The 16,203-nt window shown below is 40.2% G+C and overlaps 1 protein-coding gene across 13 annotated transcripts in view; it reads right to left on the minus strand.

The window, feature by feature from the left end:
* LOC109984412 (focal adhesion kinase 1) overlaps window positions 1-16,203 on the minus strand; it is a 57,070-nt gene that overhangs the window by 23,938 nt on the left and 16,929 nt on the right. For 6 of the 13 annotated variants that reach the window (XM_065957522.1, XM_065957514.1, XM_065957515.1 and 3 more), the window contains 22 exons: window positions 13,899-14,185; window positions 13,646-13,812; window positions 11,306-11,393; window positions 10,916-10,995; window positions 10,680-10,742; window positions 10,500-10,554; window positions 10,008-10,148; window positions 9,589-9,666; window positions 8,805-8,912; window positions 7,985-8,102; window positions 7,582-7,612; window positions 7,120-7,190; window positions 6,606-6,623; window positions 5,866-5,922; window positions 3,915-3,935; window positions 2,368-2,465; window positions 1,842-1,926; window positions 1,655-1,755; window positions 1,368-1,483; window positions 1,095-1,195; window positions 863-952; window positions 461-665 (listed from right to left, as the gene is read on the minus strand). In XM_065957522.1, the coding sequence (XP_065813594.1) occupies window positions 461-665; window positions 863-952; window positions 1,095-1,195; window positions 1,368-1,483; window positions 1,655-1,755; window positions 1,842-1,926; window positions 2,368-2,465; window positions 3,915-3,935; window positions 5,866-5,922; window positions 6,606-6,623; window positions 7,120-7,190; window positions 7,582-7,612; window positions 7,985-8,102; window positions 8,805-8,912; window positions 9,589-9,666; window positions 10,008-10,148; window positions 10,500-10,554; window positions 10,680-10,742; window positions 10,916-10,995; window positions 11,306-11,393; window positions 13,646-13,812; window positions 13,899-14,141 (2,135 nt within the window). In that variant the 5' untranslated portion in view covers window positions 14,142-14,185. The remainder of the gene's footprint in view (window positions 1-460; window positions 666-862; window positions 953-1,094; window positions 1,196-1,367; window positions 1,484-1,654; window positions 1,756-1,841; window positions 1,927-2,367; window positions 2,466-3,914; window positions 3,936-5,865; window positions 5,923-6,605; window positions 6,624-7,119; window positions 7,191-7,581; window positions 7,613-7,984; window positions 8,103-8,804; window positions 8,913-9,588; window positions 9,667-10,007; window positions 10,149-10,499; window positions 10,555-10,679; window positions 10,743-10,915; window positions 10,996-11,305; window positions 11,394-13,645; window positions 13,813-13,898; window positions 14,186-16,203) is intronic. The other 7 variants (XM_065957513.1, XM_065957519.1, XM_065957518.1 and 4 more) reach the window with 7 other exon arrangements.

Consider the following 16,203-nt stretch of genomic DNA (forward strand, 5'->3'; position numbering starts at 1 on the left):
CAGAGGCTTAAAGAGGGGAGTATCGTCACATGAGTACAACTGCAGGATAACCAACTTTCCAAACCAAAGAAAATGCTTTCATTGGTCAAAAATACTTAAAAGAAATGAGAACTCAATCAACTTTGGGCTGAATATCAGGACAGAGATATGTCCTTCAAACATCTGCACTTGGTTGAAACACTAAAGGAGGGGATGGGGGAGAAGGGGAGCGATGCACTGAGGGAGTTTGTATTGGTATGAGAGACTGGTGCTGATGTGTGACATCTACCAGATCAAAAATCACATATTACACCTTTAAAATCTCCTCATGACACTGAGCCCCAAATGGCTCACACCTACAGAGAAACACAAAGACACACACATGCACGCAGGCACGCACGCACGCACGCACGCACGCACGCACGCACGCACGCACGCACGCACACACACAGATGCTTTCAGACCACACTCCATTAAGTACCTTAGCTGTGTTTTGAGTTCGGTGAAGCGTGGCCTCTTGCTGGGGTCATACGACCAACACTTTGTCATCAAGCTGTAGAGAGTAGGAGGGCACTGAGGGGGCATGGCCAGTCGCTCGCCGTTTTCTATCCTGCCGATGACATCGTTGTTCTTCACACCCTGGAAAGGCTTGACTCCAAACATTAAGATCTCCCACATACAGACGCCTTTGAAAAGACAGAAAGACATAAACACTCAATCACGATGCCACAGCCACCTACTGGCTCTTAAACACTGCAGAGGAAAAGTCAAGGCTTAACCAGAAGCAGACTTAAAACGGAATCCAGTTCTACAGCACAAAACATCAGAACAAGAGTGATACAGAATGAAAGTCAGGCAAAAGACGGTTTCAATGTTAACTTACCAAACATCCAGACGTCACTGGCTGTGGTGAAACGCCTGAAGTTTATGGACTCAGGAGCCATCCATTTAATAGGAAGTTTACCCTTAGATGCTGAAAAACAGGAATAAAGTCCAATGTCAGTCCAATAATTAATAATAGTACTTTCCACGTTGTGACGAACAGAAGGGAGTAATCAGGAGATGGTGAAGTTTGCATTTATGGGAACACCTTGCAGATAGAGGTACTTTATTACCTTTGTAATAAGAACTGTCTTCCATGTAGCGTGACAACCCAAAGTCCCCGAGCTTCACACAGTCCGCTGTCGACACCAACACGTTCCTCGCTGCGATGTCCCTGAAGAAGACAAAACACTAAAATGACTACTGACTGAATGACTATAAATGAATAAATTGACTCGACACACTTCAAAAGATTAATAAATTGGCAGCTCTTATGTATTCTATTATCATGTTCAAATTCTCGCATATCGGTATCTGTTTATTTTTAGTGACATTATATTGCATACCTGTGTACAAAGCGCTTGCTCTCCAGATATGCAAGAGCTGTGCTGAGCTGATATGAGTACAAGATGAGAGAGGCCAAGTCCAGACTGTACTTCCTCACCTGGAGAAATGACCGTAACTGTGGGGAAGAAAAAAATCACAGACAAAGGAATGTGAGAGAGTGACAATATCGACCGTGAAAAAAAGATGATAAATGCCAAGTGTCCATGCTGATTTTTACATGCTAACAACATCAAGGTTAACGTACTGTTTATTTTAAGCATTATACAAAACCTCATTAGAGTCCTACCTCTCCAAGTGTGCAGAGCTCCATGATGATCCAGACCGGGTTCTCAGTGATGACTCCCATCAGCTTCACAATGTGAGGGTGGTCAAACTGGCGCATGGTTACTATGGAGAAAACAAGAAGGTCAGCAAAAAATGAACGTCTTGAAAAGGTGCAGGTCACATCTGAGACACACACATCAGGAACTTACAAGCTTCTTGGAGAAACTTTTCCCTGACGCTGTCTGACGTGGAGTTCTTACAGGTCTTCACTGCCACAGACAGTGCCGGGTTCTCCTGCATGAAACACATCCAAAAAAGTAAGACGCAGTACAACAGAAGCATCCACAGAGAACATATTCACTGTCTGAAGGACTTCTATGCTTCTGATATTACGATGCAAGTTCTTTTGTTTAGTGTAGCTTTAAAATGATTTTGCAACAAGCGCTTGAGAAAGGGCAAAGAGAAAATTGCAGATTGCCTGCATTGATTACATGCACATGTACATTCATAGATTTAAACAACTAACAAATCAAATCTTTAAAAGTAAAAGGATGGTTCTACAAAATGTCCTTGTTTGAATAAAATGGTTAAAAGCATCACATTTCAGCCATCTATGAACCCCTTAAAGGAAGAGGATAACGTAAAGTAGAATACATTTTTCACATTCAGATTCAGAGGTAAAACTTGTCACATCTTAACATGTTTCAAAAGCTCAGTGAGAAAAAGACCACGAACCGGACTGATGTAGACTCCTTGATGGACGTCTCCAAACTGACCCTCGCCTATGCAGCGTCCCAACTCAATACAGTCTCGCTGAATCTCATAGTCCCGCGCTATACACACAATACACATAGACATGAACACACACATAATTGGACACACAGAGGAAAGAAAAATAGACTTTGAGGCATTACGATCATACACAAACACTTCCTTTAACATGCCTTGAATTAAACAAACTTGTCAGAGTGCTTTTAGGTTTAATTATCTCAGCAAATGTATTCAAATGTGTCAAAGTTTCTATTTTAAGGAGCTCTGGAAACATTTCAAAGCCAACCAAAGGGCGTAGAGCGAGCTCATTAACTTCACGACTAAAACATTTTTTTGCAGGGAGTAACTTGAAACTGGACAAAGCATTCAGATTAAATTATCCTGAGAGTTAATGCAACCTCAGACTCTGACAAGAAGCTTTATGGCAATCAGCATAGCTCAATGTCAACAGCATGCAGCAACAGCATCAGCAAACCACAGCTAGACATGCCATGTGACACGCACACATAACAGCCATGACAGTGTATATCTATGATCATGAATTACAACACTGAATCAAATGTTATATGGATAAAGTCAGGTAGATTTTACAGTGAGATATAATCATCAATCCATTCATTTAATGCATTTGTGAAGTAGCCTTGAGTGATGTACAAATGCACATTTGTGTTCAGTTAAATGTTCAGAAAACAGGAATTCAAAAGCTCTTTGAATTCTTGGCTGTTGAGAAGCTGATGGTTTGCTTTGTCTGACAGGCATGAAACTGTTGACCTGACTTTGTCCATGTAATCAGCATGTGACTATAGCAAACATGGCACTATAGGATAGCAGAAAACTGCAGCTCTCCAACTTGGCGAAATGTCCTTCACACATGTTTAGAACACATATACTAACTTTAGAGACAACTATACTGGGCAGGCCATAATTATTGCCTTCATGCTGTGCCTTTAAATGCTGTCTATGTAATCTGAAGTCAATCATTATGGTTAAACAATAGAGAAGGACTGCCCTGTTTGTTGATGGTTTGGGTTTAAAATAAGACAGTATATACATGTCCTGCATGTGTATCAATTTAAACCCCTTCAGTATTGCTGTGCTTCTTTCCGCAGGACAAAGTTGTAAACAGGAGCATGATGGTTAAACAGTAGAAAAAAAAGTGATTCAGCTGTTGCCCTCAGCAGTTAATGGGTTTCAACAGTTTCCATTATACTGCAGGTCTCATTGTTTATATCACTACAAAAACCGTTTCCTACCTGTAACATTCAAAAACACACACAAATATCTTAATCTAATTTATGGGCCTCATTTTTGAAACTACCATCAATTCAGCCCAAACGTGGCAGCACATCAAACATCAACAGGAGGTAGGGATCAAATCACCAGGGTACAGAAACAGAAATGAACTCAGAATTTAGTTTTAAGTTGCAGGCAAACATAAAATAAGGGTCAAGACAACCAAATCATAGTGCCATCACAATACAACCAGTCTCATGGTACGTTCCAATCATTACCTTGATCTAGTCCATAGTATTCTAGGAAAACAGGTTAGTGATAGGAGACAGAAATAACTAGCTGTAAGTACAGAGATCAACTTTTGCTGCAGTCTTTTTATTTTATTTTCCTACAATAGACTGGACACTGATGCGGGTAGGTTGAGAGTACTGTCTGAAGAAAGTTAGTTTTTGTTGAATACGAGCTAAACAAGATTTCCAAAAATGATGCAATCGAAACGGCAAATAAATCTTTGTTTATGCTTTGACATCAGAACAGGACTACAAACGTTGAAGCTGCTCAGTCCAGACGTCAAATCTTAACAGACCTTGGCCAGCAGAACAACATACATGCATTCTTAGATTACATAAATAGGTAAAGGCTTTAAAATCTGTAATTACCATGTTACGCAACATGACTAGTGAACGGCACAGATAGAGTAATGGTTTCTCTTTCTGGAGATCTACTGTATGGTGGATGTTGTCCTATCCCTGTAACAGTTTAGCATACTTGCTCTCACTGTGTGTGTGTGTGTGTGTGTGTGTGTGTGTGTGTGTGTGTGTGTGTGTGTGTGTGTGTGTGTGTGTGTGTGTGTGTGTGTTCACACCTTCAAGCTTTGCTGTACTATTCATGAATGTTAAGAAAGCAAAGCCGTGTTGAAATTTTTTTGCATGAAACAACATTTGCTTACCATAGCTAGGCAACATTTTGAGGTGATTTAAATGGGTCATTATGTCAGTTAAACTGTCTTTAACTTAGTGTCCATGCTCCAGTCCTATCATATAGTATGCTAAGGTACCCATCTTAACTGCCTTTAAATGCTGCCTGTATAGCATCACAACTTTTGTTATGAAGATGAATACTTGTACTTTTAATAACGATTAGCAATACATAAAGTTAATGTAATGAAAACATTGGGGCTAAATGATATATCAAAGCAACCTGAGGAAGCTTCAATTCCTATTCAATCTCGTGAGAACTGAAACAAACATAGATCGCAGGTCTATATATAAACAGACAGCATGATGTGGTTTAAACAGTTTCCCCTTCGAATAAGACTTGTGTGTGTAACCCTGGAAACAAAGGTCATTCAGGGGACAAAAAAACCTTCATGATTATTAGTAATCATTATTTTGTATTGCCAGCCATTTTTTTAACAATCAATCCAGGAGGAGATTGTTGTTATCTGAACAGATTTGTAATCAGGCCTGGAATATCATAAGAACCTCTGTTGTACAGTGATAACTGTTAAGTAATAATTAACACTGTTGTGATTAGAGTTTACATTTTCAAACTCAACACTGCATGCTATGTCTGACATTGTTGAAAAGTTCTGGTGTTAACCTTTACATTGGTGAATTGAGTGAAAAATTATTTTTTTTCTTACGACAATTTTTAATTATCTGATTTGGGGACTGCTCACAGAGACATATTCTTGAAATAGGACAACAACAAATGAAAACTCTGATATATTTCTTATAATAACATAAAAGTTGAAAATTATAATAATACCATGAAACAGAAGAGAAGTCTTCTTGTCTGAACCTAGCTCAACTCCAGTCACACAAATAAAGACACACACACACACACACACACACACACACACACACACACACACACACACACACACACACACACACACACACACACACACACACACACACACACACACACACACACACACACACACACACACACACACACACACACACACACACACACACACACACACACACACACACACACACACACACACACACACACACACACACACACACACACACACACACACACACACACACACACACACACACACACACACACACACACACACTAAAAATCTTTCATCCTCATCACCTTACTAAACCTTGTCTGAGCCCACATGATCAAGCGATCACACAATGTGCTATACAAGACTTTGTGTCAAGTCAGCTGCCTGTCATGTATAAGCACCTGTGTGTGTCTACTTACTTGATGGCATGGTATAGGTGTCCTCCTCATCTATGATCTCTGCGTAGTCGTCTGTTTCTTCAGAGAAAAGCAAAGAGGGGAGGGAAAAAGAACATTCAGTCTCAGTCAGGCTGGTAACAAAAGAAGAAACAGAAGTGTTGACAACACTCTCACTTCTTAAAACTTTTATAAAACCACCTGAGCTTTTAGGGAAACATTCAGTTTACGAAAAGGAAAGCTTTGAGACAACATTCACCGAAAGCCCAGACATTAAAAACACCCTGTGAATACTTAGATCCCCCACTAACAATATGACAACCAAACTTTTAAAATCAGAGTATGCTACTTTAAAATATTTCAGAACACACCTTTACACACAATAAAAATAAATAAACAACAAAAACATCGTAAAATAGAAGTACCTTTCCAAAAGCCCGTCACCATACCCAATTCCAAACACATGCTTACCAATTTAAAAGTTCATGTACAATAAAACAGCTTCACATAAGGAATGAAGGGCAGAAGAGTACAACAGAGAGAGAAATGGGGAAGAGGAAGGGGAGGGATGGAAAAGGTTTTGTTCTTTCCACAAAAAAAGTTGAAGAAAAACAGATTGAGTCATGGATCAGGCTGGAGAGGAAACAGGCTCATAAGAAGAGAGATAGTTCACACGCGTACAGTATCACTAAATGTAGAAACCCAGAGCAGGAATACCACTGAGTTACTAATTTAGGACGGTTAACAGAAAAAATGTTGTTTACCATCGCCACTAGTGTGACCTGCAGGAGCCACATGCAGCATGAACACACACACACACACACACACACACACACACACACACACACACACACACACACACACACAGAGAAGGAGAATATAGAGTTAGTATTACTGTAAAAACAAATGAGGTCACAGATATTTTTTAATGGTCGCTTCATTTGGTGTCCTTTTAATTTAATTCTACATGAGTTAGTCAGAGGTCAGTAGACAGTCAGGGCAGAGTGACTAAAGCTCTCCATGGGGACATCTGGCGAGACAAGGACTCTTCACTGCACACACAGATGAGGCTTTATAGGGGAAACAGGGTGTACACACACACACACACACACACACACACACACACACACACACACAAACACACACACATCTTTACACCCTTTATCTAACTGGTAGCGGTCACAGTCATTCATGACATTTAGAGCAGCAGACTGAGAGGAAGATTAAAAGAGGGGAAGCAGAGAAACAGGCAAGAGAAAGAGAGGCAGAGATTTATACCCGAGACACAGACAGCTCTGGTTCGTACTCCATCCATTCGTTTTTCCATCCGCCTCTCATGATTTGAAACTCTGGACAGGAGAAGAGAAATTCTTACTTACATACTTGGTTCACAATAAGATTAAGTAAAGATAGTAGTGCAACTAGAGGTATTGTGCCTAGAGGTATTGTGCCACCAACAGTAAAATATAAAAGCACAAATGAAAGTCTTCACGTAGAACAGAATGATGTGAAAAATATGGGCACATCCAGGACATTCAACTTTTATCATCAAGACCCAGATTAAAGCTTGGTTACTAAAATTAAAACTATTTCTGTCTGCAAAAATTCACATTTCAATTCAAAAAAATCAAAGCATCACCACAAAGTCGACTACAACTGAATTCTCTCACAGTAAAGTAACAGCTTTAATTGTTCTCGCTCACTTAAGAAGTGAAACAAAAAGAAAGTCTGTTGACTTACTTGGGGATGGAAGGCAGAGCTCTGTCACCCTCTGCACAGACAAAATGAACACATGAATCAGACACCCACTGGCGCCACATCACTGTAAAACATTTCTTTGCAGCCATTGTTATTTTTAGAAAAGACTAGCTTAACACTGACAGGCTGGTTATTCAAAGTGACAGGCTTAAAGCTTCAACAGCCACAATCAGACTTGACTTCTGTGTGAAGGATGGCTGACAGTAATTTCAACTCAGTCCACTATTTATAGTTTTCTTCTCTGCATCGTGTAACTGTTGCAACCTAAACAACACATCAAAGATTTGAAGATACACAACCACACCATAATAATGCTGTGAATAAGTCCAAACATTTGGAGACTTAATGGAATATTAATGCACATGAAAAAAAACATGTGGCTTACCTTTGTGGACTCTGACAATGAAGGAGTGAGTAGCTGAGGAGACGAGCCGACAGTAACCGTCAATCAAGTCAGCCATGTTTTCTGCAGTTGTCAGCAATGCCGTGGTGACTGTGAGGGGCTAGACACACAGAAACATGCATACACGCACACACACACACACACACACACACACACACACGCACACACACGCACACACATACACACAAGGATGACTGTAAGAGTAGGACAGAGAGTTGCTTCACAGTGACACAATGACAGCTTTATTAGGGATACCATCTTCTACCAGAGCACATACAGACACACACACACAGACAGATACTCCAGCACACATGCGTTTCCACTAGTAAGGCCTGCTGTGAACATACACACTCACTCTCGACAGACACACTCACGCTGACACTCGTGCAGATGGCTACACCCGCCTTCACCCTTCAGTGTTGCCTCCCTCTTTCCTAATATCACTTCCTGTTTTTCCTACATGTACAATTTGAAATGCCTGATATATTTAAAAGGTGACAAAAAAATCAAGTAAACATCTGGTTTTGGCTTACAAATACGATTGCTTTAATATGGGAGAAATATAGTGATGGACCCTGCCTCTTTAAATACATTAACTTCATGTCAATCAGTGGTTTACATTAAAACAATACAGTTGGAATATACCAAAAGTGAAAACCAAACAATAGGCTATATAAAATGACTCAACATATAGCCCTTCAAAAGAAAAGGAAAACGTAACAGTTTGTGTGTGTGTGTGTGTGTGTGTGTGTGTGTGTGTGTGTGTGTGTGTGTGTGTGTGTGTGTGTGTGTGTGTGGTCACCTCTGGAGCTCCTGCTACGTTGAGCTGCAGCATGCCTTTCCTGTCTTTCTCCTCCAGTGCAGAGTATTGAATGGACTGAACCTGGTTAAAGTTAGCTAAGTGTGTAGGCTGCAGAGACAGACACAGAGAGAAATTCAAATTCACATGTAATTTCATGCACCATGCCGGTGCCTTTATTTATTATTGTCTTTTTAAAGAACCATTAACCATTGAAGCAAGGACTTGTCTATTTATGTTTCTATTTTTTATAGAAAACAAAAACAACAACAGTAGCCACACTTTGTAAACACTGAGCATAAAATAACTAGTTTTTGAAGGCCAAACAGGACGAGGTCTGATTCATTTATATTCAAAGATCAACCTCTTGAACTAATTATTGAAACTTTGAGAGGCAGCCTGTCTCATTAAGTTGAAATTTAATTACTCAATTTTAAGCACAGCAGCTGTTTTTATTCCCTAATCAAATCAGCTGGCACATATGGCTTTGTCAAGAAGATGCTTTATAACAAAGACTACATGTCAACAGGTATTCGTGCACTCATTTCACCTTAGGCAACTAAGGAGTCAAGAGAAAAATCAGTCTAGGTGCAAACCAGTAGATGGCGGTAGAGTGAGTTGACGTTATGGCCTTCAAAATAAAAGCCTACAGTTTTCAATAAATCATTCTTATGAATATAATCAGAGAGTCATACGATAAGTGAAAGTAAGAGAAATTTGAAAGGGCTACGCTTTGCCTGATATCAAAATTCAACCTTGTGTCTGAGTGGTCAGTGTGCATACTCACCGTTGAGCCCTTATCTGTGAGGTAGCTGATTCCTTCCTCTGGTCCGATAGCTAACTCTACTGATATTACCCAACTACACTGAAGGGAGAAAGGAAGAGAAGGCAGGAAATAAGATGTCACATTTCATTACATCGTCTGCTTAATTAACCAAATATTATTAACTATATCTGTCATAAAACTATTTTCATCCGTTTTCACTTCTTGACATTCACATCCCTCTGGGACAGATGGTGTTCTGCATACTTTAGTTGACAGACAATATAATACAAATACAGATGATAACAAGCTATAGGCAGTGAAACATGCTAAGTAGCCTCAACCTCACAATCCCGGATTTTGTATGTTCTAACATGGAAAATGTCTGATTAGACTTCACCAGAGATCATTACATGCAACATATTTTCTCCTCATTAACCTACCCCCAAAGCACATTTGAAGCACTCTTTGTCAAAGCGGTAGATGGGAGAGAGTATCTCAAAGAACTTGTGGATGCTCTGCTCATCGTTGAGGTTAGCGAACGGCTTGAAGGTCTGCTGGATCTGCTTACGGAGAGTCTTCGCCTTAGAAAAAAACATTAACAACTCTGGTTGGTTCAGGGCCAGTAACCCATGAAGACAACTGATAATGCACGCTGTGAGTGACAACAGGGGGTTTCATTTAAGACCAGACAATGAGATTAGAAGAATTTCAGCCAGAAATCTTTTCTGTCATCAATTTGTCTGCCTGCCAGTCAGCTGGACACTCAGTCAAATGGCCATCCAGCTGTCTAGCTGGCACAGCAGGACAAAGATTCCCAAAAACAAGGATGCCCCACTTCTGTGATATATAGAAGGCAATTAAATGGAAGGCCCTAATAGTTAGTCAGGTAGATAAAAGTTGAAGTTCCTGCCTTGCCAGTGTTTTTGTCTCACCTTCAGGGAGTCCAGCAGGCTTTTAGGGAAGAACCTCCTCAGACCAACATCTTTCCTATAATATCAAGAACATAGTCATTCATTTTTCTATAACCAAAAAAATAAACTATTTGGTTAAAAAAAAAAAAGTTGAAGGTAAATGAAAGGCAGAATAATTTGGACACATAAAACCACTCTTACTCTAGTAGTTCATAATTAGATTTCTTGTCAAGAGCGTTTCCTGGCATCTCCCTGAAAAACCTCCTGTATTATTCAGAGGAGAGAAGAAACAGTCAAGAACCAGTTTGAACAAACCAAACAGTTTGGTCCATTCTAGTCATGGATGTGGAATAAGAATAATCTGTCGTGTGTGTGTGTGTGTGTGTGTGTGTGTGTATGTGTGTGTGTGTGTGTGTGTGTGTGTGTGTCTTACTCACCTGATTTCCAAACAGCCCAGTTTCAAAGCGACTTCTTGATCCACCTGATCAGCTATATGGTGCATGTAGTCACTTTTTACCTGGAGAAACACAGAGGAACAACATTTTTTTTTTGATTCCAACACTGCATTACAGTAGCTTAACCTTAAAGCGTGTTATATATGTATTTTATTATGTAATCCGATGAAGAACCACTGTATGTGAGTATGAGTCAGTTTTTAGAGTTAAGTGACAGAATGGAGGTACCAAAGCTTATAATGCACTTCAGAACAAGTTCCAGAAAAGATGAGATATAATGTGACACAAATAAAACACTTTTATTCAGCATTATCTCACTATTAGGTAAAAGTTATACCTGCTCTTTTTATGTGGCCATTTTGAGTTTCTCACCTGGTGATAGAGGTAGTTGAGAGAGGGTTTGTCTTCAGAGAAATGGCTGAGATAACCTTTAGGAAGGTACCGCATCCGCAACTCATACCTGAGAACGACATCATACAGTTTGGTATGAATAACAGCACAGTCTGCACCCCACACCCACACAGAGAATTCCATACCTCTACTGTAGCATGTCTGTCTGATGCATAGAGCGTGAAAGAGCATGCTAACTCAGACACACAGCTCACAAATAATCAGAGCTCAATATATTGTAAAGCCACACATTTGTTCCAGTTTGAGGTATTTTGAAGAGTTGGAGAAGAACTGCATTACTTTTCAGAAATAGAAAAAACATTGAGCTGCATTTATTATGTTACCACTTTTGACTTTCACTTAACAACATTGTTTCAAAAGGCTGAAAAATGTACAGTTCAACAATTTGATAGAACATTCACGGCATGATAATGAGTGAATAGAAGTGAGAAAACTCTCTTAGCGTTTATCTTTGCATTATTTTCTTAATTTCTCCTGTTTTAGAGGAGGGATTAACAGCATGTTGGCTTCATAATAGCACTTATGCAGCGGTAGACATTATGTCTTGCTCAAAGTCACCTCAGCAGGGTGGCTGTTTGCCAACACCCCGAGTGGAAACCAAGTCTTGAGGCTGAAAGATGCCCTTTTCCTCCTCATTATATGACTGGCTGGCGGCACAGTCAGACCAGCTTTTGTATTTTGCTGACAGTTAACTTACTGAAAGTGATAACCTTGTGATACCATAAAGCATTATGAGATTCCTGCTGTTAGAAAATTCCAGTTAACTGTTCCACAGCAGTACCCAGTCGGGCCATCATTGTTTATAGTGACATATTACTTTATGACTGACATATTGCGGTGACTGTAGTTGAGAGAAATGGGTCAGCAGAGCAGTGAGCTCTGCACTGCTGTGATGCTACAGGCATGTAGTTAGGCAACAGAGGAAACTCAAAAGACAATGAATAAAACATCCTCGTTTTATAATGAATGATGCAAAGAGAGAGAGTGTGAGAAGAGAGAAAAGGATGCGTGTTTGAGAGAAAAGAGAGAGCTGGGCCACAAAGAATACACAGATGTCAGAGATGAAGAGAAGGGAGGATGGAGAGAAAGATCAAAGTGAAAAAGAAATTGAAAGCGCACGAGACAGAGTGAGAGAAAACACGCAAGGGAGCGTGAGAGAGGAGTGAGATAGTCAGTCCATCCCCTGGGCTGCTTCTGCCATTCTAACAATAGCTTGGCAGAAGCAGAAGCTCCTGTGGGCTTGCAGCTCTGCCGCCCTGCGAGGCAGAGCGGCAACAACTGGCGGAGCTGCTCGGCTGCATGTTAGCGGTGTGAACAACTGGTTCACTTTGAATTCATTTCAATTTTAATGACTTTGGGTGTAACACATCAACAGCAGGACAGTGGGCTGAATTGTAAGAAGAGCTGTTAACAATATGGACTGCAGATGGCTTAGAGCCAGCCCAGTTTAAAATGATGGTGAACATGGACAAAGCTTCTTTCATATATGACGGATACATGAGATAAATGTTTTCATCAGACAGCGCTGTTCATCCCTCATAGCAGAGTGGGAAACTGGATCAGATAATCTGGAAGAATTAGGCTCTATGAGTTATAGTGTAATAATAGCAGTAAATAATGTTAGCAAGAACATGCAAGTTGTCTACTCGTGTGATGAAGTCACCTTGGCCAGTGCAAATCAAATTAACGCCAAACTGTCAACCTTTTATTTATTAGGGCTATAAACTCCTCTGTATTTACAACTGGGAGACATGGATGAATGAGGAAAAAGATTAAATGAGGACCGTTAAATCTCAAGAAAAGAGAGCAACTCCATAATTCATACTTGGTGGTAAAATGTTCTACTCCTCGAATGCAGTAGTTACCATAACTGTGTTTCAGGTCAGTGGTTTAACAACAGCATAACACTGTTTCATTGGGACCATATGTTACAAACTCTACAAGTTGTAGCTTATAAAGTTAGCTCAATAAAAAAGCTCTATGTTGTCAGGTTTGCAGCTTTAGTAAGTGTAGCTTATTTACACTTGAATACGACTTTCATGAAGGTTAAATATTTGTTGTAAAATATCAGCTTCTTGTCTTCCTCTGAGGAGAATAAAGTGATTTAATGTACCGTAATTGACCTGCTGCTTGATATGAGCTCAATATTAAGAGAGAAGGCGTCATCCAGCATCTACCTTAAGACAGAGGTGTCATCAAAAACAAGTCCCTCGTGCCCCATTATCCCAAATGGTTAAAAAAAATGTAAGACATGTGCTTAATGAGTCAGAGTCAAAACATTGAATAGTGTGGTAACTCTACCTCCACTCCTCCTGGGGGTGCTGTTTCTCATATTTCTCCCTGATGTGACAAACGCCCAAATCAGGGTGTAACCAATGAAGTGCATCAGAGTGCAGGTGGGTCAGCCGGAGGCCCAGAGAGGACACACAGCGCAATTTGTGGATCTCTGCTATCTTCTGGATAACACCCTATAGATCCAACAAGGGAAAACAGTAAGGATCAGAGAAATTGGGGCATGAAAGGCCAGAAGTTGAGAAACGCTTGTGTGTCTTACCCTGACATCTGTAGCATCTCCGTGCCTGATATTACTAGCCCAGGTGCATGGTTCGCTGTTTGTCTCAAAATAATGGAAGATCTTCAGGACCCTGTCCATGGAGCCTGGTGGCCGCTCGAGACCTCCTGCAGAGCCGCTGGTACCAACACCAGTACCACCAGGCATCCCAGACCGGGATTTCACCCCACAACCACCCGTTGCCGAGTGATTGTGGTTCGGCTCCAAGTAGGAAGACGACGCCATGCCTGACTCGGAAGCTGCGGCTGGGGCTAACTTGCTGTCATATTCTGAAAAGAGAAAGCGGAAAAAGGCGAGAACAGATGTGAAAATGTGGATTTACTGTTGATATCAGCTGGACGTTTGATAAGACTTTGTGAAAGAGGCATTACACAGTGCATGGGAATGAAAATCATGTAGTTTAATACAGTCGATAAGGGTGTGTAGAATTACAAAAATGTATCCATCAATTGATGATTCTTGTAACGGATGTACTTATTCGCCTGTAACATTAGCCATTACTCTCTGCCATTGTCCAAAGCTCTCAGGTTAGTGGTCCTCCATTTAATTGCAGTTTCTTGAATACTGAAGAGACCAATTGCTCTAAATCCTCTAACAGCCGTTGTTGGTATTAAACCTGAGAAAAATACAATTCTTTGGGCTCAATCTGATTGCATTGCTAATGTCACTCTTTTAACCTAAGGATGCATCCTGCCCCAACCCCGTCCTTTAAACACTGGGTCAGAGATACACTACAAAATGTGAAACTAGAAAAGGTTCTTCTCTACCCTTTCCCCGTTCATCGACGACAACGTACCAGCTCCACTAGCGGCTCTACCACCTCTTTAGGACCTGCTCTGTTTCACACTGTTTTACTTAGAGCTAAGCCCCAATGATCAAAGTTCCTGGCTGGTCTGATGGTCTCTAAATTGTCTTCAAAAGCACAAACAGATAGTTTCTGTTAAGGGAAGCTCAATACATAAATAAATATCTATAAATACAAACCAATAATAATCCATCCAGATCATCAAAGGGGATTTTTTTTCTTAAACAGAACCACAGTGTTGTAAAAACGATGTATTGGTCAATAACATCCATAGTATTCTTGCACAATAAGAGAAGTGTGCTTTACATATATGTCTATAGAAATATGGATTAATATTCAGCAGGTAAACAAAAGCGGTCTCTGTACCATAAAATGTTTCAGATAAATATCTTTAAAAGTCAATAGAATATTGTATGAGAAAAGAAAACTGTTGTATCATCTTCATGTAGTGAGCTCAGCCAAATTCATCTCCTGGTGCTGCATCAGAGATGCACCATAAAGAATGTCCTTCCAAAACATGGCCGACATTGATTCCAAGGTCTGCTGCAGGCACATCAGTAAAATGGACATACTCATGTTAAATGAGTTGCTGTAGTTGAAATGTAGCCTACGTAACAAATACATTCTTACTGATAAACTCTCAAAGAAGAGCTCTCAGATAATCCTTTAAAGAATTACTAGATGTGCATTTAGAAAAAGATTTAAAGAAGAACCCACAGTTACATTACAACTTTAAAAAGGCAGAACTTGCTTCACATACTCAGTTTTACAGTATTGGGCTACAGTAGGAATAGTTCCACTAAACTGCTTCACAGAGAACTCTTCTGAAACCTGCCAGAGCATAGCACAAACAAGCACAAACCATGCTGTTCCACACATCTTTGACTTAAACTACCTCAACAGTTTACTGACTTTCATGTTGTTTCTCTACCCCACATTCCTGCTCATCTTCACACATCTCATCCCTGTGCTAGACACACACTCTGCTGCTTCCTGTGTCCCCCTGTCACTTCCTGGCTGACCCTGCAGTCTTTGTTGAGTCATCATCATCGCTGCAGTGAGTTGTTTCAGCTGACTGTGAATTCTGGCCGTGACAATAAGGATGCAAGTTAAATGATTCACTGAATAATTTCATGGCTCATTTCCAGAATTAGCGTTCTGATGTGCAACTAAATACTTGTGTGAACTTGAAGTGTCAAACACTGTGATCTGCTCCATCATCTCACAGATTGTTCAGCGTTCAATGATCTCATTATTCCTATTGAATGACTTGTTTAATCCACTTAATATGGAGATAATGAATCCAACTAATAAGCCAAGCCTTTTTAGGCACTGCAACTGTCAATTCTTCATAGACTATTACAAGCAAAAAATAAAATACTGTTCATATCCCAACTCTACATTGAACCTTTTCTTGTGTTGTGTTAAGGTCTTAGTCAGATAACGTCATACTGATGAAGAAGAGAGGAAGAGTCAGAGAGA

Source organism: Labrus bergylta, chromosome 8 (genome assembly GCF_963930695.1).
Source record: "Labrus bergylta chromosome 8, fLabBer1.1, whole genome shotgun sequence".
NCBI lineage: Eukaryota > Metazoa > Chordata > Actinopteri > Labriformes > Labridae > Labrus > Labrus bergylta.